Genomic DNA, 26,788 nt, shown 5'->3' on the forward strand with positions numbered 1-26,788 from the left:
TGACATCTTCTCTGTTCCTGTGTACAGAGCCATGTATAGCGGCCGTCTAGGTCAAAACGTACTGAAGCGTGTAAAAAGAATGCCAGTTTCTCCTGGGGTAAAGACGTTTTTCTTTAAGTTACATACAGGAACATTATCGGTACAAACGTTTCTTGAAAGCAAGGGCTTTTATCTGCCATGGGGTTCGCTTTGCTTAATATGTAAACAGCTAGAGACAATAGACCACGTATTTCTGCACTGTTGGGAGGGCGTCTATTTTTGGGATGTGCTGCAACGAACTGTTAAAAAAGATTTACCATTAGACTCATACGGGATTAGATTCCTGCCAACTGAAAATAATGATGGGATTCCACTTGATACGGTTATGCTAATAGGCCTGCACAGTCTATGGCGGTCCAGAATGGCGGGTTTTCACTGTTACCCTGACGCCCGCCCTGCAAGACTCTACTTTCGCGAGAGTATACACGCATTGGTTGAAATGCACAAATTGAAGACCACTGTGCCAGACTGGATTTCAAGAGTCGAACCACTATGCGTGCTGAAGGAATTTTAACTTGACAAAGGCAACTCGTATGAGCCTGCCGGCTTCTGTATTAAGTGTCATGCTTGTGGTAACCGCTCTGCTGTGAGCATTCTGTTTGTAGCGCGTTTTTGTTGGTTTTGGTTTGTGTTGGTGATGACCGGCAATAAAGAAAAAAAAACTCGTGGCTGAGTGGTAGCGTCTCCGTCTCACACCCCGGAAACCCTGGTTCGATTCCCACCCAGCCCATCTTGGAAGTAACTTTTTATTTATGAAGTGCATGCCGGGATTTATCCCTCACGGCCAACGCCGCCGACGCCGACGACACCGGCTTTTCTGCGACACGAGCTCTTTAACGCTATTGCGTTAAAATTATTCTGTAACCGAAAAGGAGTGCTTGGCCATCATGTGGGCCATTGGGAAGTTCCGCTCATATCTCTACAGCCGTCCCTTTTCTGTTGTTACGGCCCATCACGCACTCTGCTGGTTGTCCACCCTTAAAGACCCATCCGGCCGTCTTGCTCGTTGGGCCCTCAGCTTACAAGAGTATGACATTCAGGTCACCTGCCGGTCTGGCCGTAAGCATTCTGATGCTGACGCCTTGTCTAGGTCACCTCTTCAATGCGGCTCTGACTCGACAGCTTATCACCATGTGTGACTCATCTTCGCTAGAAATTGCCGACATGCCCAATGAACAAAAGCAAGACCCTTCGATCGCTTCTTATTTCACGCTTCTTTCTACACTTTCTCTGCGCCCAGCTTCACGAACGCTTCGGTGCTAAGCTCGTCATTTTTCCATCCACGACGGCATTCTTTACCGCCGAAATTACCTTTGCGACGGACGCAAGTGGCTCCTTGTCATTTCTCGGCACCTGCGTTCGGAAATATGAGTCGCTTTTCACGCCGATCCTAGGTGTGTCCACGCCGAAGTGTTGAAAATTTACACTCGTCTTCGCCTCCGCTATTACTGGCAGGGTATGTACCTCTTCGTGCGTCATTACGTTCGCGCATGCCAGGAATGCCAACGCCGCAAAAGCCATCCACACCACTCCATCGTTCCGATGCAGCCCTTGCCCTGCGCCAGCCGACCATTCGATCGTGTTTGTATTGATCTTTACCGGCCACTACCAGTCACTCCGGCTGGTAACCGTTGGGTCATCGTGGCTGTTGACCACCTTACCCGCTACAAAAAAAAACAACAACATATTCTTTACCTCCTGCGTCGGCTCCAGACGTTGCGTCTTTCGTCCTGCTCCATCTCGTTCTGCGCCACGGTTCACCTAAATAATTGCTCAATGACCGTTGCCGTGTTTTTCTTTTTCAAGACCATTGAAGCCCTTCTTCAGCAGTGCCGCATTGTCCACCGTTCTACCTCGGCCTATCATCCGCAGACAAATGGCATGACGGAACGTTTTACCGCACCTCAAGTGACATGCTGGCCATGTATGTCGCCTCCGACCACTCCAACTGGGACCGGCTTCTCCCATTAGTCACGTACGCTTATAATACTGCCATACGAAGCACGACCGGCTTCTCCCCCTTTTTCCTTCTGTACGGCCGTGAACCCACCTCAACTATGGACACGATACTTCCTTATCGCCCTGACACCTCCGAAGCGACCACCGTCTCTCAAGCAGCAGCATATGCAGAAGAATGTCGTCAGTTGGCCCGATCATTTACAACCCAGAACCAAGGTCACCAGCAGTTCTTTCGCGCACCGTCTTGTCCAGCTCCTTCATACAGCACAGACTCCCTGGTGTGGCTTTGGGCTCCTGCCACACCCTCCGGCCTCTCTACCAAACTTGCTCCCAAATACCATGGTCCATATCGGGTTATTTGCCAGACCTCTCCGGTGAACTACGTTATAGAATCGCTTGTACCGACATCGGATATGCGTCACCGCGGGCGTGAAACAATGCACGTTGACCACCTCAAGCCCTGTTACGATCCACTTGTTGTGTCCACACCATGAGTCGGCAGGATGCCTCCTTTCTCTCCCAGGGGTAATTGTAGTGTCACACCAACGCTCGGTGACTGTCGACGGTGACAACGATGACGAGCGTACTTCGAAAGCGCGTGCTACGCAGAAGACGGCAAAGAAGAAGACGCAATAGACTGACGCGCTAGTTAAACGGGCGACAGGAACACCGACAAGCGCTTCAACGTACTCTTACAATACATATATATAGTGGCTGCACAAACATGATAGTTCTGCATAAGGAAAGCAACAAAATTCTCGTAAAAAAAAGTGTTATGCAAGGAGACACGGTCTCCCCAGTACTATTCACAGCTTCATTAAAAAAAGTATTCAGAGACTTGAATAGGTATCAGTTAGGGATAAGGGTAGATGGAGAATACCTCAGTAGTCTGCGATTTGCTGATGACATTGCCTTGGTAAGTTACTCGGGGGATGAACTGCAAATAATGATTGATGACCTAGACAGGAAGAGTAGAAAGGTAGGCTTAAAAGTCAATATGCAGAAGACTAAGGTAATGTTGAACAGCCTAGGTTAGGTAGCGAAGCACTGAAAGTAGTGGGCGAATATGTCTGCTTAGGACAGGTAGTAACCGCAGATCCGGACCATGAAAAGGAAATAACAAGAAGAATAATATTGGGAGGAAGCGCATCTGGCAAGGACTAGCAGATTATTACTAGCAGCTTACCGGTATTGCTCAAGAGGAAAGTACACAACAGTTGCCTCCTGCCTGTACTCACCTATGCAGCTGAAACGTGGAGGCTAACCAAAAGCGTTCTACTTAAGTGTAGGACAACGCAGAGGGTCATGAAACGAAAAATGGTAGGAGTAACATCAAGAGATAGGATGCGTGCAGAGTGGGTCAGATAAATAACTCAAGGTACTGACATTCTAGTGGAAATCAAGAAGAAATGGGCATGGGCAGGACATGTAGTGCGAAGAGAGGACAGTCGATGGTCGCTTAGGGTAACAAACAGGATTCCAAGGGAAGGAAAGCGCAGCAGGGGGCGGCAGAAAGTTAGGTGGGCGGATGAGGTTAGGTCATTCGCAGGTGTCAAGTGGATGCAGCTAGTACATAACCGGCTTAATTGGAGAAACATGGACAACGCCTTCGCCCTGCCGTTGCATAATCAGGCTGATGATGAAACACAACATGCTGCTCGCTCAAGGTCTTGATAGAATTTAAGGTAATGGGACAGCTGTGGCATGGAGCTTACAACAGAAACATGAATAAAAAAGGAAAACGTGTACAGGACCCACATAATGTTGGTACACAGAGAGCCAGGTAAACAGCAGGTTACGTGGGATAATGAAGTCGCCTACACACAGTGGTGCTGATTTTGGAAGAACGCATTCATGCTGTGGCCAAACACACTTTATTGAAATGATGCATGCTAAATTCAATGATGTGAACAAGGAAAAGGCTATACAGGTGCTATGAGGTTGTAAGCAGTGCAAAATATATATTCGTGAAACAAAAAGACTTGCACATTCAGTCTGCAAATATGCAGCCCTAGTGTACCAGCCTTTATTGTCACACACAAACTGGTAGAAACCAACTGCCATGTAAGACGTGATGTTGGGCTAAACGGTGTTTTGTTAAATCTACCATGATAATAATTGCAGCATTCTTTTCCCTGCTAGCTTCCGCCTCAAAGAAAATAATCTTGGGGTTTGGTTTCTTAAGAGAAGCAAATGTTATTAAAACTAACATTTTAAACAGTTTTCTTCAATTTGTAAGCAAAAAGAAATGAAGTAGACAGGCTTCCTATAAATAGACAAAATAGCACCTCTTACCTGGCAAATGCTTAGATTTTATTGCAAAGGCCATTGCTATACATTGCAGTTGCCTGCTATACATATAAACACCTTTGCTACATTTATTTGTTTGAAATGCCCTTAGCTTCATGCTTATTTTATCACATTAACTAAAACACATCAGATGAGATCACAGTGGGGAAAGGGATTGAATGACAAGGGACAAAATAAGAAGATAGAAGTGATTTGTCAAATAAACTCAATATTTGATAATACAAAAAAGACAGCTAACAACAAAAACCAGGAACATATAGCAACAATCACATTGCAAACACATTCCCCCAAACAAAGAAAATACTACTGCAGCAAGGAGAAAAAGTTATTTGCAGCAATGATGGCCATGTCTTGAAGTAACCGATTCTAATCCGTAATCGTTTGGGAAAGAATGACATACTATACATCTGAGTTTTGCAACTTATTTCTTTAATTGCGTTCATATGGACTCATTGCAAATAAACCTAATTAAGAAGGAAATAGTTATCACTTCATACATATGTTCGGGAATGACGAATGTTATCAAACAATTTCATTCTTAGCATCTTCCGATACTACTATAACAATTGCCAGCCAAGGCTCCCTTTAGCACGTGAAACACTAAAATGTCTTGTAAACTCCTAATATATATCAAACCACTGAATGTTCAGTAGTACTTGCGTGCGGGCTAGTTGGTTAGGATGAACCTGATGAATTCTGGGGCTGCATAGTCACTCACAAACACACACAAGAGAATACAGCAAGGTGGTGACAATGGTCAAACGCACACTACCAACTGGCCATTATTTGTGGTAGGAAGAAGAAGAAGGAAACAAGGTAAAAAAGATATAAGGGTACAATAAAAGCACGAAAGCTGAGAAAATTGAGAAAAAATGGAAAGAAAAAATTATGAAGGAACATATAAAACGACAATAATGGCAAATTGCGCCTATCTTCTTGTCCTATTGTCCAAACGAAGCAGTGGCAATCCCTTCTTGCTGAGCGCCACAGACGGAACACTCACACAATTCCCTTCTTGACCCGAAATCGTCTTAAATGCTTCAATAATCTCTTTTCAATGACTCTCTTGCCCGAACCAGCACCTTGATCTCCGTGAACCAGGCTACAAAATTTTCATCGTTTGTGTGCTGTTGAGTGGCATCATTTCTACAACAGAACAATGTGTCGCCACGTTTTCTGAAGCCGATAATGCTGCACATGCATTTCTGTGCTCCCTTAACCTCTCATTCAAGCATCGGCCTGCCTGCCCCACATGCACCTTCCCACATGTCCAAGGAATCGTGCGCACAACACCTCCGCGGCAGTTGGCAAAGCATTCCTTATGCAGCATGTCGCTTTCTTACTTGGGCTCACTCGCTCTGTTCACCTTCCTGCACATACTCTTTAACTTGCTCGATGCAGATAGTACAACCCTGGTATCAAATCGGCTTGCGAGTTTCCTAAGACGATGTGAGATGCATTGTACGTAGGGCAATACTGCAACCTGCCTCCTCTTCTCATTTTCTTTACTCTCTCTTGCTCTTAGTTGCATGTTCTCTAAACAGCTTTAGATGCAGATATTAAAAGGTTCTTCGGATATTCACTTCTATTCAACCTCTCAATCTGTACACTTGCTGTAACGACACTTGTGTGTGTTCGTGAGTGACTATGCAGCGCCAGAATGTTTCAGTATATTTTTAATTTGGGCTATTCTTTAAATGCCAGTTTGTAGCCAGAGATCTCACACAGCACTTGAGTGTGATTTAATTCAACTCGTATCACACCTGTTTAAATCTACAAGGAAACTACTAAGTGTTATTGCACATGTTTGTGGAGCAGATTTATATTTAACAATAGACACTTGATCAACTACCTACGTCCAATTTTATATAACACCTGAGATCTGTACCATTGCCCCTCCTTTTACCAAGACCTCGTATCATCATCAACTGACTAGGACCCCTTCAGAGAAAAGGCCTCTTGCATGCTTATAATTAATCGAGTCATAGCTGCAGCCCCATTATCCCTGCTAACTTCCTAACCTTCACAAGTAAAGCAAATTGGGCGAGTTGGATTGGATTCATCTTAAAGCAGCGCGAAAACACAGGACTAAAAGGAACAGGAGACGACAGAAGCGCTTTCTAACAAGCGCTTCTTAGAAAGCGTTTGTGTCGTCTCCTGTTCCTTTTAGTCCACTGTTTTCGCGCTGCTTTAAGATGATTCCTAACCTTCTCCGACGTTTCTCTTATACCTCTAGTCCATTACTCTGAATGAGCAATTATCTCACCTTCACATTGCATGGCACACCAAGCTCCATATCTTTCTGATTTTTACTGGGAGGTAGTTAACTTGATTTCATTCCTAGATCTGCTATACTCTTTTCCTCTCTTTATAATTTTTCCATAGCTTGTTGCACTGGCCTTGCAACCAGGTTTATTCCCGCTCAATTATGTTGGGCAGGTCACAGAGAAAGGTTTTTGTTCTTTGTAGGAATTCATGAAGAGGCAGTAATCAGCAACAGCAACTGGTAGTACAATTTCAACGTCTCTGTCAAAAGAGAGAAAGCACTCTTTTATGTGTGGGGGCACATCAGTAACATAACCAATGATTATTGGCCTGGACACACATATTGGATACCTTGAACAATATTATTTTGTCCATATGCTTATAAGATTCACAGCATGTCTTCACAAAGATAGTGTCCGACTCTGATGACTTCTTGCAGGCTGGGCTGTGAAACATCTGTCTTGATCGAATGAAACGCTCATATTTAAGTGTTAATGGTGACGTAACCCCACAGCCCTGATACACTGCATTTTGACACTTGACACTCAAAGCAGTGTTTTTTCTTTGCCTAGGAGGCACAGTCTGCACAGTTGTGTTTCGTGCATGTGCAACCTATTGCTTTCAATCAACTTTTGTAGTTTGTGATGCATTATTGCACTGTCGACAATGTATTGAGGAATCCCATTAGCAGCTAAAACCAGTTGAACAATCTTTCAATTTCCTCCTACCAAGACAAAGGCAAAATGTGGCCAGAGAGGTTTCAGAGAACGAGCACTGTTTGCCAGGTGGAGAAGGACGTGGACAATAAATGTCATTATTGCAACACCATAAAGGCTCCTGCACTGCACAACAAAACTCTCTAAGAGCCGCTCTGAAAGTAAAAATAACTTCTATTACTTGAGAATGAGACCAATCAAAAGCATATATAATCAGATGGCATGACTTCTAATTTATTCTATTGTGGCTCTTCTTAGTCCTCATTAGTTAATGAGATACTATGAATAAGGACTTTCGAGAGACAAGAAAATTCAATAAAGTTCATACCATCTGCTCAAAACAAGCTCAGCTAGAGATATACAATACTAGCAGTAAATAACGAAAAGCACTTCCAGAAAGCACCTCATTTTCTTGATTACAGTAAGTAACAAGGAAAATAGCATACTGTTCAAAAGAATCTTAGTTATGCTGCAGGACTGGCAAGGGGAAAATGACTAGTCTACCCAAGCATAATACAGAAAATAGCAAATGTCATGATTCAAGGCTATAAAGAGCTGCTAATGATAGGATATTTAGGGGAATACCCCAAGGTGGAGTAGATTTGTAATAGACAAGTAATTACTCATTGTCATCCACTGAAGCGCAGCATTACAACCACAAAGAAAAGCTAAACAGATTTCGCAGAAACTTCACAGTTAAAGAAAAACATTATCGGGTAAATGACAATGAGTAATTACTCCCTTAATAAAAAGGAGCGGTAAAGCCATGATTTGCATTTTTCAGTTATTTTGCTGCAGAAGCAGAATGCCTCAAAAACGTTTTAGGCCACACAAGAACAAAAATATTCAGCTTTAAACGTGTGTAAAACCTGTGTCTCACATCAATGACAATAGGCGTGCGCACAAGGGGGCAGGGGGGGGGGGGGGGGGCTGTCGCCTTTCCCAATCCTCTCAGAGGGCACGAAGTCTGCCTCATACCTCTACCTTGCCGGACCTGCGCCGACAGTTTTAAACATGTAAGCTTATGGCCATCCAGGTTTCTTATGACATTTTTAGAACTACTAACCTTCCACCTTTACCTCCGGAAAGCCGACGACTCGAGGAACTGTGACAGCGTGTCGTCACGTATTCTGATCAGTTCTGTATCAATCCTAAAACTTGTTTCAACTTTAAGTGCCCATTATTGTTATGTTTCAATTATGTTTGACTAAATGTTTGATAACAATACTCCTCTCTACACTTCAGACTGGCCATAGGGACTTTAGTGGTAAGAATGAATCGCAGGGGGCTGCAGTGTAACGTCACTATCTCTAATGCAAAAACCTGCACACGTCTATGTCAGTGAGCTCCCTAGAATTTAAATAGAATTTAAACAATTCGGGTAAGTATTCTATCCTGGCTAAAATATACCTTAACATGTACCTGCTCTGCTGATGTCAGTAGCCTGAGCTCCTCCTACATGAGTAGAAAAACTGCCTCTGACAACTTTGAAAGGTGTCTCCAGCATTCAGGATGCGAGATGCCGTTCAGGCAAGAAACAGTATAAACCAACAGCCACTGTTTCCATTCCGATGCCTTCCAGTGGCCTCTTCTTTTCACTTATAGCGGCAGCCTGGTCACGCAATGAGGTGGCTTCATTTCAAGCAGTCGTGCATCAATTATCGCTACCTTGTAAGGGGCATCTAAAATGGTAAATGTTCATCAATTTTGGTAATAATAGGCAGACCGTTTGTTATGACATCACAAGTAAAACACTTTGACATAAAGAGAGTGATTATTTAGATTTTTTACATCAGGGCATGCTTTTGGCCCGTAATGCTGTGGTGCACGTTGCTTCATAGTGGTCACATGCTGCCATGCCAAAAGGTGTTTCGCACTTTTTTTTTCTTCATTGCAAAAGTGACATAAAAAACGTTGAAGGGCTAGCGTGCCTCTCAACCCTACAGTCACTACAGCAAACTGGCAGGTCACCTAAAGAACACGCTCTTCTATGGGTATATAGACACATAGGAAAGACATATAGTATTTACCTGGCTGTAGGGCAAGATATGACTAATATCAGTAAGTTGCGCATAGCTCTAAATAAAACGCATTTAGAGCATTGAGAGCAAAGTAAGAGCATTGAGAGCCTGTGTGATACACTTCTGTTTAAATAACGAATAGCAGAAAGTAACATGTAGCTTTGAAAGGAAAACAAAATGTGCCGCACTGCATTTAAAAATTTCATATTGCCAAGTGCAAGTGGAAAGATGCTAAATTTCATTTTTCATGGTGCTCATGAACATACTTTTTACCTGCTTCTGGTGGTTTCAGTTAGAGCACAACCTTACTGTGGCCCACCTCTGACAATCTGTGTAAATTATAATGTCGTTAGTGTTTCCTATTCGGGATATATAACCAAAAATGCGGGCTACGAAGATAGTCGGAACCAGGAAGTGCATCGGGGTAGCATGTATTTCAACTGTATTACTCAATTATTGACGTTCTTTTTCCTTGCTGCTTTCACAGGGTTAAATTAAACTGTTTACTGATTCGTTCCAACATTGAGAGAAAGCAAAAAAATATGCGTGTTTACGCTGCGTTGAAAAGAGCATTAATGCAGCAAATGTGTACTGTTTCAAAAACTACACAACATGTATTCGATACATTTTTCATTTTTACCAAAGCACTAGTTAAAACCTGTTGTAATTCACGCAGGAATGCACCCTAATACTATTTGATATGTCACAAATAATAAGAATGTCAAACATCGAATACTTTTCAAATCTTTATCAGGAAGGAGGTGGCCAATTTTCGTCACCAATGCATCCGAAACAATAGTTAAAAGTAACGAAAAACACCTGATGAATGTGATGTCTACAATCATTGACTTTAAAACAGGAACTTATTACACTTTTTTGTCAGGGTCATTAATCTTCGATTTGAATAGCTTCGATTGACTTCTATTGCTGATCGGCGATGTTGGAATTTGCTCTGCGCTTTTGTTTGTCCGCCTCCTCCATCGCTTCGACCTTCTCAAGGAGTGAGTAGAGGGTCTGCAACGCCTTCCTCTGGAGCCTTTTTAACTCCGCCACCTCGACCAGAAGTTTGCTAAGGGCCTCAGTATCGCTTGCGGCGATGTTGGTACTATGAGGCGTGGATGCTCGTTGATACATCCTGAAAAAAGACGTGTGAAAGTGAAAACTCTCGTAGGCACTTTTGTTGCCGTGCCTTTTCTTTTCAACATTATACAGCTGTTTGAAAAGGACAGGGAGAAGGGTGCGACTGCAATTCGTTAAACCGAATGACCTGCTGAAACAGTAATGCGCCTGAAACAACCCTCTCCGCAGTACATTATCGATGGTTCGCAAATGTATTGAGAAACCTCAAGAGGGAATTATTTGTCGAAAGAGCGGTGTACTCATTTTCTTGCGCTGGAACAAAACATCTTTAGAGATTGCTTTGCCTAAAATTTTAACTATTATTTAAAGCACGACACAAGTTTCAACAATATCATGACCTTAGCGCGAAGAGTCTTTAAGCTTTGGTGAAAATAAGTGAATAAATTTTGACACCTGGCTACGAATCTTAAGAATGGGTAATCTTACCAACGTCGCAACGACGCAATTTTTAAGTTAATTACTATCACTATTCTTGATATAACTTTACGTCGACAGCTGCAGATCACTTGAAGTAGCTTTCACAAATGCAAAAACGTCCACTCAAATCGAAAGCATTCATTAAGCGGTACCAAGGCTTGTTTGTTTTCTTAGCCTTTGACGTTCACTCATTATGTTAAACGCGATCGGCGAAATCTGAGCACGAAACGGTCCGCACTTTCCGTTAAAGTGTAGTCGGACTCCAGCTGTGCATGTGAACCTTTGTCGTGGGCGTCTCTTGAAGACACGTTTGAAGGCCCAACGAATTTATTACGGATACTTAGATGCGCACACCACCTAAGACCATGTCACAGCAGGATTAGCGTAGAAAGCTCCTATTAGTACTCCTGTATTTGCGGTGCAGCGGTGGCGTAAGCGGTGCAGCGGTGGCGTAGCGGTAGAACATCCGCCTCGCATGCAAGAGGACCGGGGTTCAAATCCCGGTGCCGCGCAATTCTCCACCGGATGACAAAAAAAAAAAAAAAAAAAAATCCGCGTGTCGATGGAATTGCATATACAGGTTTGGGGTGCGACCTGATGCCGGTGAACACCTCCGGCAACGCACTCCCTCACCAGAACAGGAGTTGGCCACCCTGGTGCAGTAATTGGCCACAACCTCCTATGATAAGCTCCATAAAACCTCGGCCCTCAGTCACCAGCGGCTGCGGAACAACTGACCACGGCGGCGGTCAGACCTGTGACGCAGCAGGGGGTGCTAAGAAAGCCTGGCTCCGCTGGACAGGCCGCCATTGGAAACTGACCCTGGCAACGTTTAATGCTAGAACCCTAGCTAGTGAAGCTAGTTTAGCAGTGCTGTTAGAGGAACTAGAGGGCATGAAATGGGATGTCATAGGGCTTAGTGAGGTTAGGAGGCCGAATGAGGCATATACTGTACTGAAGGATGGGCATGTACTGTGTTATCGAGGTTTACCAGAGAGGCGACAACTAGGAGTAGGTTTCCTTGTCAATAAGTATATAGCGGGTAATATAGATGAATTCTATAGTATTAATGAGAGGGTTGCAGGCATCGTAATTAGGCTTAATAAGCGGTATAAACTGAAGGTTGTACAGGCCTATGCGCCTACATGTAGTTATGATGAACAGGCAGTTGAAAGCTTCTATGAAGATGTAGAATCGGCAATGCGAAAAGTAAAGACGCAGTATACTGTACTAATGGGCGACTTCAATGCCAAGGTAGGGAAAAAACAGGCAGGAGGCAAGGCAGTAGGTGACTATGGCATTGGTTCTAGGAATAGCAGGGGGGAGTTATTAGTTGAGTTTGCAGAGCGCAATAACTTACGAATCATGAATACCTTCTTCAGCAAACGGAAGAACCGAAAATGGACATGGAAAAGTCCTAACGGAGAGACTAAAAATGAAATCGACTTCATAATGTGTTCAACCCCCGCCATTGTGCAGGATGTAGAGGTAATCGGGAAAGTTCGATGTAGTGACCACAGGATGGTGAGGTCCCGAATTAGCCTAAATCTGAAGAAGGAACGCAATAGATTAGTAAGAAAGAAACCCATCAACGAATTAGCGGTGAGGGGGAGGGCAGAAGAGTTCAGGATCTCGCTACAGAATAGGTATTCAGCTCTAACTGAGTATGGCGACATTACCCTAGAGGCAAGGAACAATAATTTCAGAGATATCATTACTGAGTGCGCGGTAGAAGTAGGCGGTAGGATAGTTAGAGAGGATACCGGTAAGCTGTCTAAGGAGACGAAAGATTTGATTAAGAAACGGCAGAGTATGAAAGCTTCCAATCCAACAGACCAGATCGAATTCGCCGAGATATCAAAGCTAATCAATAAGCGCAAGGTGGCCGATATAAGGAAGTATAACATGGAGAAAATTGAGCATGCTGTAAAGAACGGGGGAAGCCTTAAAGCGGTAAAGAAGAAATTGGGCATAGGCAAAAACCAGATGTATGCGATAAGGGACAAGGCGGGCAACGTCATCACTAATATGGACAAGATAGTCAAAGTAGCCGAGGAGTTCTATACAGATCTCTACAGTAGCCAAAGTAGTCAGGACCGTAATGAGATTGCCGGTAGGGAAAAACAGTCAGACGTTCCACCAGTGACGAAGGACGAGGTCAAGAAAGCACTAGAAACTATGAAAAGGGGGAAATCAGCTGGAGAGGATCAGATAACTACAGATTTGCTGAAGGACGGGGGGGATATCGTGCTAGAAAAACTGGCCACCCTGTATACGCAGTGCCTGGTGTCATCGACGGTACCGGAAGCATGGAAGAATGCAAACATTATCCTCATTCACAAGAAAGGGGACTCTAAGGACCTTAAAAATTACAGACCAATCAGCTTACTGTCTGTTACGTATAAGGTATTTACTAAGGTAATCGCTAATAGAATCAGGACAACCTTAGACTGCAATCAAGCAAAGGATCAAGCAGGGTTTCGGAAACGGTACTCTACTATCGATCATATCCATACCATCAATCAGGTGATAGAAAAATGCGCGGAATATAACCAGCCCTTATACATAGCATTCATTGATTACGAAAAAGCATTTGACTCAGTTGAAACCTCGGCGGTGATGCAGGCATTGCGAAATCAGGGGGTAGACGAGCCGTACGTGAAAGTGCTGGAAGATATATATAATGGCTGCACAGCAACCATAGTTCTGCATAAAGAAAGTAACAAAATTCCCATAAAGAAAGGTGTTAGGCAAGGAGACACAATCTCCCCAGTACTATTCACAGCTTGTTTAGAGGAAGTATTCAGAGACTTGGAATGGGAGCAGTTAGGGATAAGGCTAGATGGAGAATACCTCAGTAATCTGCGATTTGCTGATGACATTGCCTTGCTAAGCAACTCGGGAGATGAACTGCAAATAATGATTGATGACCTAGACAGGAAAAGTAGAAAGGTAGGCTTGAAAATCAATATGCAGAAGACTAAGGTAATGTTCAACAGCCTCGGGAAGGAACAGGAGTTTACATTAGGTAGCGAAATACTGGAAGTAGTAGGCGAATATATCTACTTAGGACAGGTAGTAACCGCAGATCCGGACCATGAAAAGGAAATAACAAGAAGAATAAGATTGGGATGGAGCGCATTTGGCAAGCACTCGCAGATTATGACTAGCAGCTTACCGGTATCGCTCAAGAGGAAAGTATACAACAGTTGCATCTTGCCTGTACTCACCTATGGGGCTGAAACGTGGAGGCTAACCAAGAGAGTTCTACTTAAGTTGAGGACAACCCAGAGGGCTATGGAACGAAAAATGGTAGGGGTAACATTAAGAGATAGAAAGCGTGCAGAGTGGGTCAGAGAAATAACTCAAGTTAACGACATTCTAGTGGAAATTAAGAAGAAGAAATGGACATGGGCAGGACATGTAGTACGAAGAGAGGATAACCGATGGTCGCTGAGGGTAACAAACTGGATTCCAAGGGAAGGAAAGCGTAGCAGGGGGCGGCAGAAAGTTAGGTGGGCGGATGAGATTAAGAAGTTCGCAGGGGTCAAGTGGATGCAGCTTGCACAGAACCGGGTTAAGTGGAGAGATATGGGAGAGGCCTTCGCCCTGCAGTGGGTATAATCATGCTGATGATGATGATGATGATGATGATTTGTAGAGAATGACAAAATTGTTTTTTTTCCTGTCTCGCAAATGAATAGACACGAAAAAGTAATACGGTATCAAGAGCCCGAGAGAGAGATGTAAGAAAACCAGCTCGTGTTGAGGCGGACGCCAGTAAGTAACATAGAAATAATTAGATGGATGTGACTTGCCGTGATACCCTAGCTTGAGAATTAAATTCTATTCATTAAAGCCGCACCGAACCGACGGACATAGAGAAAATTATAAAAGCGTAACATTCAGCCGTCCGCAATTACAGCAACCATCGCTGTTAATATGGGAAAAATTGGTAATAATAATAACAATTTTGATAACAGGTTCTTTTGGCACCATGGTGAATTAATATTTGAGACGGATTTTTTTGTAGATAAGGGATAAAATATTACGATTTTATATTCGTAATCATATACCCTTTCAGGAAGTAAGAGGCACTTTTTCGAATACAAGAAGAAGCACTGAATACAGAGCAAAAACCTTGAATAGAAAGGCTAAGCGCTACATGCAATCTATCTTCGTGCTAGTAAGAAAGCAACGAATCTAATACCGCCACTCACTACTTGCTAGTAAGAACACAAAAGAGGCATTTAGCAACGTAGAGATGTACTAGCTCAGACGTCTACCGGCTTACTGTACGACGTGTGTGCGCGCGCAGTTCCCACGCATAAATTTATTTTTGGTTGCGTTCATATAGCCGCCGTGGTTCTAGACGCCTAATATGCTGAATTATTATTTTTTTTTTGGGGGGGGGGGGGGTGGCGGTGCAATAAATGCCTCATTTTATTAGCTTTTATTGATTCTTTCCTTAAACATTCAATGTTGAAGAATATTTCAATTCAATATTCGACGCCAGATTTCATCCTATTTTAAATCAAGAAATGGGTATGGGTAGAGCATGTAAGACGAACGCAAGGTAACTGACGGTCGCACAGGGCGATGAAGATTACTTCCAGAGGACGCATGCAGAGCAAGCGGCTGCACGATTTTAACGGGGAGGGGGGAGGGAATTTAGGATGTTTGTTGTTGTTTGTAGATTCAACATTAATTCACACAATGTTGCTTGCTGCAATGGTGTTTATCATTGCAAATGCTTGCGCGTCAATTTACTGTTTTCAGTGAAAAAATACAAAGGTTGATCCCGACCCGAGACTTAACGCACAACTGGCGATTGCGATCGCCCCATCTTTTTATTTTTGTTTACTGTCCACATGTACAGTCGCGGACAAAAGTGGTATACTCCACGCGAATCGGAACGATTGCATTTTTTCAATATAAAAAAATGTGCCACACAAAATTGCTTGGATTAGATGGAAAGTATATCAAGGAAGACAGTGGAAGAAGACGTGTCGCTGAGCACCGTGGCTACATCGTGTCCAGCAAGATTTCGAACTACTTCTCTAGTCCGCGTCCACACAGCGGCCATCAAGCTCTTGAAGAAGAACATAAAGGCTAAACAACCCGTGCGTGGCAAGAAGATCGTCAAAGGGGCACAGCCCTCCTCCTGGTAGGAGCTGCAGAGTGCTGACGCGGCCTTGCTGCTAGGCCTTTTGGGGCTCCGCGCAGCCTCAGCTCTGATACGATGCCAAGCATGGGGACGCCAATGGATCCTCCGGTAGTCGCTGTGACTTCTGCAAGCACAACGGCAGGCTGCGGTAACGAACCTTTACCTGGAGCTAGCACTTGGCCACAGAGCAACGTAGACATTACTTCGAATACGAGGACAACGCTCGGGCCGCTACCCCAGCTAAACGATACATATCAGGCTATGGTTGTGCAACAGGTAGTCGTCACTAACGCTTCTCAACGGACATCCCGGCTGGTCAAACTACCTGCGCCGCCAGTCAACGCACCACCGGCAAAAAAGGTAAGGACCACCCCTGAAAAGCTAGCTTCTGCTTATTCAACACCAGCCTTGTAGCAATCCTTCAGAGTGCATATCAGACCAACAGTGCAGTTTGATATCACGAAGATACCCACCAGAGCTATACAGACAGTAATAGACGCAGCGCTTGGTACCACAGGTTACCAGGGGTTTGTAGCCACAGAGCCTCTAGTACTGTCACAGTACATTTAGCCACCATTGAGGATGCACGCAAAATGAGCACAGTAACACAGATTCCAATCACGGCAGAAGAGTATCTTTCTGTCCAGACGTATTTTCCGTCTGGTCCAAACACTCAGCGACGTGTCGTCTATGGCCTAGACCTACAAGATTCCCCGGAGACGGTGGCCAGATACCTCATATCAGGAATACATACTGTGTTAGCCGCTCGTCGTATGGGGAACAGAGGCACTTTTCTGATCATATAACAGGGACCAGATGCTCTTCCGGATAGATTTTACTACAACGGCCGCATAGTGCGACCCAAAACGTACAAACCTAGACCGGTGCTCTGTTACAGGTGCTACAGAGAAGTCCATATGCAGAAATATTTTCCATATGGAGTTAACCCCGAATACATCACTGAATCTGGAGAAGCGAAATTCAAATGCGGCCTATGCAAATCTGATGGTCACGATATAAGCGAAAGCTAGAGTTAGCAAGGGCTGGACGACGGAAACGATGTGCACCGTTAATGGTTAAAAACAGATTTGCAGCTCTGGACGAAGAGTTGTTTGATGACCCGCCTGAAGAAGAAGAGCCTGTTGCGGTGGTTGCACAGAACAGTGCATCTTTTACTTCTACGCCGAAGAATGGACGACGCACAGAATGGAGCACAGTGGCATTCACTGCTGATTATTTTCCGGACCTTAAAGAGTGCACAAGCCAGCAAGATGCAATAGAAAAAGAAATTGCGGCGCTTTCAGCACAAATTGCGCAGCTGCGACAAAAGAAAGCACGTATAACCCAACGGCGAAAGGAGAGCTCAGAAAAACAGAACGAAACGCTTGCAGGCAGTACAACAGCAAGGTTAGTGGATGCTCCGAATTGTAAACCTGCCGATAACACACTTATTTGGAAGGCGGTACTGGACATACTTACGCAACTAACACACCTCATTCAGAGCAGCTTACATCATGGATGGAAGTAGCCGAAACAAGTGGCAACAGATTACACAATGGAACTGCAGAGGGCTTTATAATAAAGTTGGGGAAATGAAACAAAATTATTGTACGGAAAGATGCATTCATGGGCGTTCTTGATACAGGAGCACAATAGGTTATATTCGATAACAGGGTATATAGGGTACCAGTGTCCTTCTGTCCCTGATAACGAGCAAAAGCAGAGGCCGAAACAGCAGGAAAAGCTGCCGTCTATATTAGGGCCAACATTCCCCAAACGCCACTTGACTTGAGCAAGTGGTGCAGCACTCAGCAGGAAGTAGATGCTGTACTCACGCGTCCAAACAAAACGCCCCTTATATTAGTGTCCGTGTACGCTCGGCCAAGAAAAACAGTACTTAATCTTGGGTGGGTTAAGCATATTCGCCATTCATACACTTTAATTGCGATACTAATCGGTGGAGATTTCAACGCTCCGCCCACCGTATGGGGATATGATTATTATTCTAAAAGGGGTGATCAAGTTCATACTGTCTCCACAGAAATGCAATTTACATTGCTCAATCATCCAGGAGTCGCAACACTACCTGCAACACAAACACGCTCACCAGACTTGACTTGGTGGAAGGGCCCTGGTGCACTACAATGGCAGGCGGAATTAGATGCGTGGGGTAGTGATCATGTCCCCATTAGTATTGGTCTTAATTTGGGACATGTGAAGAAAATTCAAAAGAAAGCTTCTGTTACACATTGGGATGGTGTACGGCAGCATACTCGAACGCATTCAGTTAGCCCGCATACACTTGTTACCACCCTTCAAATGGTACTCAAGGATCACACCATTACAACTACAGTGAACGAAGATCAGCCAACTCCCGACCTGCACCTACTAAAACTTTGGGCACGCCGAAAACGGGCCGAGATACAGGCTGGTCGCCATCCTGAAGACGTGCAAAGAAAAATTGAGGTAGACCGAGCGACGGCACAGGCACGCTGATATGAAAAACAGCTGGCTCACAGGAGATGAGATGAGTGGTGCAGTCGTTTGGGCTCAGGAACGACTAACAAGGCCCTCTGGAGGACTTTCCATGGCATAGAAAAGAGGCGGCAGGTTAAAGATCATGCAGAAAGTATTAGACTCGCATTACAGCTTACACCAGAGGAGTTTGCAGATCAGGCTGCTGCCCTATTCTTCCCGAACCGCGCACTTATCCTGCGCCTTCACTGACAGTGCATACGGTTGATAAATCAGGAATAACATCACAATTTACCAAATTGCAGTTATTGGCTGCTATAGAAGGAGCGAATGGTAAAACTGCGCCTGGACATAACAATATTCCTTAGGAAGTCTTCAAGAATTTAGAAGGAGTCGCAGTTGACAGCTTGTCGGATGTGGTAAATTAGGTATGGCAAGGAGAAGACTTACTGGGTTCCGAACAAACCCTTAGCACAGAAAATGGACTGGCTACGCTCGCTGAAGAGGTCATACACGTGTCGCCTTATAGCCACCTAGTGCGCACTGCAGTGGCGACCGACGTGGCGAAGGCATACGACAACGTGTTACATGTCAAGATTCTTAGCAACATGGAATGTATGGACATTCCATTGCAGGTCATAAAAGCAGTACATCATCTGCTTAAGGACAGGACGTTTTCTATCCGGATAAACGGAAAACAAACTGGCAATTACACCTCCAACAGAGGCGTGCCAAAAGGGTCAGTGTTAGCACCTTTACTATTAATAATCGCACTGATCCCATTGGCGTCGAAAATAGCTGAAATACCAGAAGTGTGGTTCACGATATACGCAGATGATGTCACGATTTGGTTGGTTCATAAACAACTTGAGAGACAGAATCAGTATCTGCAAGAGGCTTTAAATACCATAAATGAGTACGTCTAAGATGCAGGTCTAGAATTGTCACCTCAAAAGTCCAGTTACATTAATGTTGCCAACAAGAATGGAAGAAAACAATTGGCAACGCAAAGAGTCACTCTAAAGATTGCAAATCAGGCATTGGAAGAGGTGGTCGAGTTGAGAGTTCTTGGCCTAGAAATTCACAAATCCGGCAAAGGAACACAATGGCTTCATAAGGTAAAAAAAGTAGCGGCGACTTCCTTAAACTTGATAAAACGCATTTCGTCTAGGGGAGAAGGAGCTCGAGCAGACATGGCAAGACGTCTTGTACACTCGATGTTACAGCCGAGGATACTATACCAGGCCCAATTCCAAAGACTCACAAGGCGGCAGTGGGCGAATTTGGAAACAATAAATAGAAACGCAATGCGAACTATCACGGCCCTACCAAAACTTACCCCTATCCCTATTCTCCAAGAGTTTGCACTGATAAATACATTGACAGAATTAATTGAACAACGAGTGGCAACAAGGGATATGAAGATACGTTACGCCCATAGCATCCTTGTACAATGAAGTGGCAGTTCAAGCATCACCAAATGCTGACCCCCCTCCGTGTGAATTCACGACTACTGCGACAGACAAGACCACTAGGCTTCGTCGCAAAGAAAAGCTGGCATCTCGACCCATGGTTGATGCTCTTCCAGGTACCTGCATTGCATATACGAACGCATCAATTATAGAAAATGGCGGTAGAACAGCATCTACTAGACCAACACACAGCGAACTAAAAATACATAAAGAATATGTTTCAGGATACTTGGACCCGCTTGTGATGGAACTCTATGCAATTCACGATGCTATGGAGGCCATAAATAGATTCCACAACAGAAGCCCACATCTATACAGACTCCTTAGCCCCATAAAACAACTGAAGAAAGTGACGAAGACGCTCTGTGTTACCCAGAAAATTCACGCACTCAATAAAAAAAAGAAAAACAAAGATACGCATTCATATAGATTGGATACAAGACGATGCTCAGAACGCTGAGGGGAGAAATGTTGACCACCTCTCACACGAAGTTCCAAACACTAATGCGCCCCCCACCAGGCTCCCTTTTGATGCCCGCTCTGCTGTTCCCATCTTAGCATCCTATTTAAGGAAAGATACACGTGCCCTCATTCCCCCGTGTACATTCCCCCTCCCTCGTGCCTTAACAAGATTGGAGGAGGTTTCCCTTAGAAGCATAAGAGCTGGGGTGGCCCTTACCCCGTCGGTAACATGCCGATGGGAATCTCAAGCAGACATCGGACCAACCACATGCCCGAAGTGTTCCACACCAGCTGCAGAAGTGGATGTTCGCCACCTGCTATGGACTTGTGCAGGGACAAAGGGAATCAAGGACACAGATTCTGCCCGAAGTGGGACTAACCGCAACAAAGGAACAGGACTTTTTTCTAAGTGGCTCACCGACAACGCTAAGAGCGGGAGCCTGCTCCGGTTCCTCACAGAAAACCATTTACATGAGTTTCTATAATATGGCTTATGGCAAGCTTGCGTAAAAAAAGTATATCAAGGAGGGTACGTTCGGCATACCTCAGCAATAACTGGTTCTCTGTCGGAAAAACAACTGGCGGGGAGTTTTCTCGCAGCGCGTAGAATATACCACTTTTGTCCGCGGGGCTACATATGGATCTTCCTAGGGACACGCTTCTCACTGCGTGACTCGCGCAAGTAACTATGAAATTAGCGAGCGATTGCTAAAGAGACATTTCTGGATACAACAAGTCTGTCAGAAGCCACAAGCATAAACGCGGGCATCAGTTTAGATTACTACATCAAAGAATTGCTCCGAAGTCTTGAACGAAGAGTCAGCTTGCGAAGCTTTTACACGTTTGCGCGTTGACATCTGCTTGACGCTTGACAGAGTTTTCTATATGGTGGCTGCATGTATATATATATATATATATATATATATATATATATATATATATATATATATATATATATATATATATATATATATATATATATATATATATATATATTATTAGCTAAATATTTTAGTCATTCTTATTTGCTAAACATTAATTTTACACCATGCATTCTAACTAGAAAGTTGGAAGTTAGAGGGAACCTTCGCGAAACCCCTGTTTCATTTATTGAGATGAAGAAAGTCTCCCGTGTACCTTTTTCTTCAGGCCCGAAAGAAAGCCTGAGAAATACAAATGAAATCACGTGACTAGCGCATCTTGCGCATCACGATTGTGTTGCTCCCAGTCGTGATTTGTGCCAGCGAGATCAGCTGCTGCTCTAACTCGACAGTCCCGTTGCAGCGGCAGGCTGACATGTTGCTGATGATCGGTGCCGAGCTCGGTGCTACTTGCACCGTCACGTACGCCGGCTGGCGGACGCGAGCGAAGAAACCGTCGCAAACACATCGGCCTGCCGCTGCGACGGGGCCAAATATACATGGAGTTGATTTCAATCACTCGATCCACGACTGCTAGTCACGCGTTCATACCTGCGGCGGAATACGAGATCCTGGTAGCCCCATGTTCTACAATATCAGATGACGCTTGGCGATGAAATAGAACTTCACATTCGACCCCATCCCACCATGTGTCTGAGGTCGGAGAGTAATGCTACTAAATCCACAAGCTGCTTCAATAATATTCGTGTTATGGTTAAACGGTAAGCCTGGCTTTCAAAATTTGGTAGTTTTTCTTGCCACTAAGTGACTCTGACTGAAGATTTGCCCTCTCCTACACAAGAGACTCTGCACTGAAGAATTGTACTCTAGTACATAAATCCCTTCGTTTCGTTTTCGCATTGGTTTTTGTTCCCCATGATCAACGATGTGGCAAAAAAGTATTTTCAGTCACTAGAAAAACAGAAAAACACTGCATACCTCTCGCAGTCGTGTATCAACTCTTCAGCGTCCATAACTCTGGTAATAGTTATTTGTCTTGACTCTAAAGACAGTCCGCAAGAAGAGTTCCATGCCCTCTTGAAGCACATCTTGTGGGTCAGACTGTACCTGAAATGATAACAAGTACGACACTTCTACTTTAGAAGGCAGTCAGAAATTCTGATGTAACAGCCTCTATTTAGCAGATAAACTCTAATAGCAGTCATATTATGGCGAAATTTAGTCGTGCATTTTGTTGAATTTTCTGATAAAATATGTTCAGAAGCAAAAATGTCAGCCTCTTTTTAAAAGTGCCAAGAAAAATTACTTATTGAAGTTTGTGGGGCCCTGCACCACGTATCCGTAAGGCCCGTGCGCGCCGCGCATTCGAAAGCCGCGCCACTAACCCAATGCTTCCGGCGCGCGGCCTGTTTCCCTCTCCCCGCTCGTTCGGGGATAACCGGTCCCGCGCGAGGGGGCTATAAAAGAAGGCACGCGCCGCCGTCTCGCCCTCTCTTGGTCCCTGCCTCCTCGTTCCTGCTTCGCTCCTGGCGCTCTCCACGGAAACGACCTGCAGCCGCCAGGACGACGACCTAGCACCGACATCGACGATCCCTGTGAGATTAAATATGTTTGTCATACGGCCCACTGTGTGTTTGTCGTGCGCATCCCTCGGGCAGAGAAATCGCCCACAAGTTTGAAACCGCGCACAATGAATAGGTGTTCCATCACTACTTAATGGAAATAACAAAAAGTTTAAGTTAACTTGATTAGCAGCGATAATATCGATAATCAAAAATGATGCGCCTTCTCTCCTTCACTGTCCCCTCAACTCAGTTTACGCCGGCTCACAGAATGAAGAGAACAATTCGCGACAGCGCTCTACCCCGCCCCGCCCCACCCGCGTCACTTGGGAGCGTCCAATAAATTGGCGAGGCTAGCAAGCCCAGATGTAATCTGGGGAGATTGGTGGCGAAGACTGTGTCGGCCAAATAGATTGCGAGCAGTCGTCGAAAACAGGATTTAAATAATATTTGTAAATTATAGGCTCCAAGAAAAACTTTAAATTTCACGGGAATGCTTACAATGACCACATCTTTCGAATTATTGCAATAGAATATATCCCTCAAGTACAATTTCAGGGGCTTAATTGTTACGTAATATTTAGAGAATGTCCCGGATACCATATGTGAAAGCGTCATATTGTGCACGGAGAGACCAACAGCACCCCACAGACAAATATAAGTATACGGCTGTCACGAAATCGGCGCACATTTTCATCAAGCCGATACGGCGCGAGGCCCGCGCGGCGTTGCGTAGAAAGCATGGAGAGAAAAGCCTCCTTCCCCGCGCGAGAGAGCGCGTAGCTTTGTACGCGTTGCCGTCACCTTCTTTCCCATTGCCCGGGGAGGATGGTGGTTCGTCGGCCTGGAATACGCCAGAAAATTCCAGAATCTTCTATGGGATCTAGCCAATGACGACGCCCGGCTCGACGGGAGGAGAAGGGAGCGCTACAACCAGCGAAGCTAAGTGTATGTGCGCGCTAGCTTTGGCGCGTTTTAACACACAGACACGGCGCGCCCTATTTAAAGAGACCGCGCCGCTTGTTAGTCAGTCAGTAAGTCAGTCAGTCAGTATTTTGCGACGTGCTCGCCTGTGCTTCGGCTGGAATCCCGGGGATCACCCGCTGCTGGCAAGCCCACGGACCTGCAAGGGAGCGGCGCTCGTCTTGTATGGCGGCCACATCGTGACTCTTGAGGCGTCGGACTGCAACAGTGCCCGGTGAACAATTTGGTGTTTGTTTATGTAACTCTCTCGTGTTTGATCTGTTGGAAAGCCTCTGTGTTATTGAATCATTCTGTAGTTGCATGCTTAGCGTTTGTATTCTGTGAACCTCTCGTCTGTGTATTTCAAGTGCTCTTGTGTATTCCTTTGTATCGTCTCTTGCTGTACATAAATTGTGTTTTGTTTGTTACTTCTGACTCCGATCCTTACTCTGGTTTGAGCCGGCGACAGCTGGGCACCAAACGACCACCCCCTTCTGTCACTACAAGGTAGTTGAGTTCCGGCTGAGCTTGCCACGCGGGTCGAGGGCATCTCCTTTGCGACCGGAACAGCTACCCCCACTCACTGAAAGGGTGTCTGGGAGTGTGCGCACCGTTAAGGGCGCCTCGTAATAATACCCCCTAATTATTAACGGGTGACAACGGCTCAATGCATAATTTTATTAAAATTTTAATTATTAGATATGGGCGGCCAAGGGAGGCATTGATAGCTCCAGTGGAGCCATCTATAAATAGACGAATCGAAAGTCGTCTCAAGTATCCAATATATCTATTCCTTGTCGAATGTCCGGCGAAAGACCAACGAGGGCTAACTTCAAGGACAACGCGGTACCTTACGCGACCCGCTCCTTAATACAGAATGCTCTCATTTATGACACTTCGATCCTAACTTAGCAGAGGAATCTTCAGTTTACTTCGACAATGCCGGATTTAGCGCTGAAATTTTTGCATAACTGGTGTAATGAGAGCATGGCATTGCACTTACGTAAGCGCATGATACAGATACACTCTAAGAAAAAATAACGGCTGAAGGGGGTAGTAACTTCCACTTTGATCTTTAAATCGTTAATGACTGCGACATGGCAACTAGCGTGGAAAAACACAAAGGACAGCGACAGAAGGTACCGACGGGACAGCATGCTAGACTTGAACTGGCGTTTAATGCACACGTAACAAAATTTATACACTCGCTTTAGGCGCATGCTCAGGAGACTGTTCTCTCCCCCCCCCCCCCTCTTCCTTTATCAAGAAGCATGTTGTCATAATAAAGAGTAAACATTAAGTAACTGTGGCTCGTTTTGCAGTTATTCCTTTGGACATTAGGTATTTATCCCCTTGAACTTTGTCCCCAAAAAGATTAATGGTTGTGGCAACCCAGATGGTCCCCAAATATACTAACCTCGCCACCCCTGTTAGTCCTTTTTTTCTTAGAATGTAGCGTTTTCGCGTTCGCCCTTGATTTGTTTCAGTCGTCGTTTACTGTTGCGTTCTTAAATGGTTTTAGCCCGCAGTAAAAGAGTGATCCTGCTCGCGGTTCTGTCAGGGCAGCTCTTGGGGCTGAAGGGTGGTTCGTGCACCTGGCCAACTGACTCTTCAGTGTAAACGTTTCACTTATGGTCTACAGAAAAGCCACGCACCCGTGCCTGGTATCGTGCAGGGACAACGGGACGAATTTAATGCACTGATGTTCGCATTATTACTTTCTTTATTGCATTTCGCTTATTTGGTAGGATTTCTGTTTTTGTTACGAATAATTTGAACCCATTCTCCTCTCGATGCTTTGACACTCGAGGATATATAGAAAAACAATCAGTTCATACAGATAGCTACCTTATTACTGGACTAATCATTTTGCCGCATGTCACTGCCATTTACACGATTGCTGTGCACCAAATGCTTGATAGAACCAATTTTAGGTCTTTCAAACAAGACATAGATAGTACTGGCCATGTTGTTACAGCTGCTGATTAAAAGTAATATATGTAAAGCTTATAACAGACACAATGGGCGCGTCAGTTTCAAGCTATATGAGTGAGCAATGAAAAGATTAAAACCATAAAGGTCCCACCGTCACTACAAACACTGGTAATCTGAAAAGATTACAAGCGTTCAAATACTTGACGGTTGTTCTTAGACTTCTCGAATGTTTTCGAATTCTTTGATTCCACTTTAGATCCATTAATACTACTTGTTATACGCCACCCTTTCTAGGGCGTTACTGGTGACAATGTACCTCAACGTGTTACAATTATTAGACTGCGTAAAGTACGTTGTCCTGCAGGCAGCCCTCAGAAGGTTTAATGTTCCGTTCAGAGATGTATACTCCTGCAGGAAGCGCTAAAGACGTCGCTTGCGTGATACTTTGTAAAATGTTTTTTTTTTATCTTCACGATGGATGTACCAGCAGTCTAGTAACGCCCGATAGCATAGACGTATGCTTATTATCGCAAATATCTTAGTAAACAACACAATTTGCTTTCTTTTTACGGTTGATCATCGAGTTATGTAAGCTGCATATGGTCCCATTCAGGACTAGTTTGTAGACTGTAAAGGTAGGAATAAATAAATAAAGCGTTTTTAAGCCATACTGTATTATGAAAAAAAAAAAGCGTTTATGAAAACTGTATCGTACTTACGTGCAGAAGAATTTCTTGTAGTTTCCGTCGAACTTGTACCCTCCGTGTTCATCGTCTATGCATTTGGCCATTCTTTGTGGGTCCACGCATTGTCTCATTGTAAGCACAGCTGAAAGCGAGAATATAAGAACACAGCCCAGCTGAGCCATTTCTAATGACGTGCATCATATATTGGCGAACGAAGCCTACTTGGTAATGTTAGAGAAAACCTTCTTAGACTCTTTAAGCCAAAGAGGCCACTGCACCAGCCTTGGCAATGCGAACGCAGCAGATGAAAAAGCACTA

At 44.5% G+C, this 26,788-nt stretch overlaps 1 protein-coding gene across 7 annotated transcripts in view; it reads right to left on the reverse strand.

Moving 5' to 3' along the window:
* Positions 1–3,856: 3,856 nt before the first annotated feature.
* The window catches only part of LOC146170810 (uncharacterized), a 37,318-nt gene continuing 14,386 nt past the window's right edge, over positions 3,857–26,788 (reverse strand). For 5 of the 7 annotated variants that reach the window (XM_084586763.1, XM_084586759.1, XM_084586758.1 and 2 more), the window contains 6 exons: positions 26,504–26,612; positions 23,957–24,069; positions 22,710–22,917; positions 22,303–22,431; positions 15,989–16,158; positions 3,857–10,445 (listed from right to left, as the gene is read on the reverse strand). In XM_084586763.1, the coding sequence (XP_084442889.1) occupies positions 10,351–10,445; positions 15,989–16,158; positions 22,303–22,431; positions 22,710–22,917; positions 23,957–24,069; positions 26,504–26,612 (824 nt within the window). In that variant the 3' untranslated portion in view covers positions 3,857–10,350. Of the gene's footprint in view, positions 10,446–15,988; positions 16,159–19,997; positions 20,102–22,302; positions 22,432–22,709; positions 22,918–23,956; positions 24,070–26,503; positions 26,613–26,788 lie in introns of all 7 variants that reach the window. The other 2 variants (XM_084586762.1, XM_084586760.1) reach the window with 2 other exon arrangements.

This window comes from Amblyomma maculatum, unplaced genomic scaffold, assembly GCF_055883805.1.
Source record: "Amblyomma maculatum isolate TAMU_Amacu unplaced genomic scaffold, ASM5588380v1 scaffold_40, whole genome shotgun sequence".
Lineage (NCBI taxonomy): Eukaryota > Metazoa > Arthropoda > Arachnida > Ixodida > Ixodidae > Amblyomma > Amblyomma maculatum.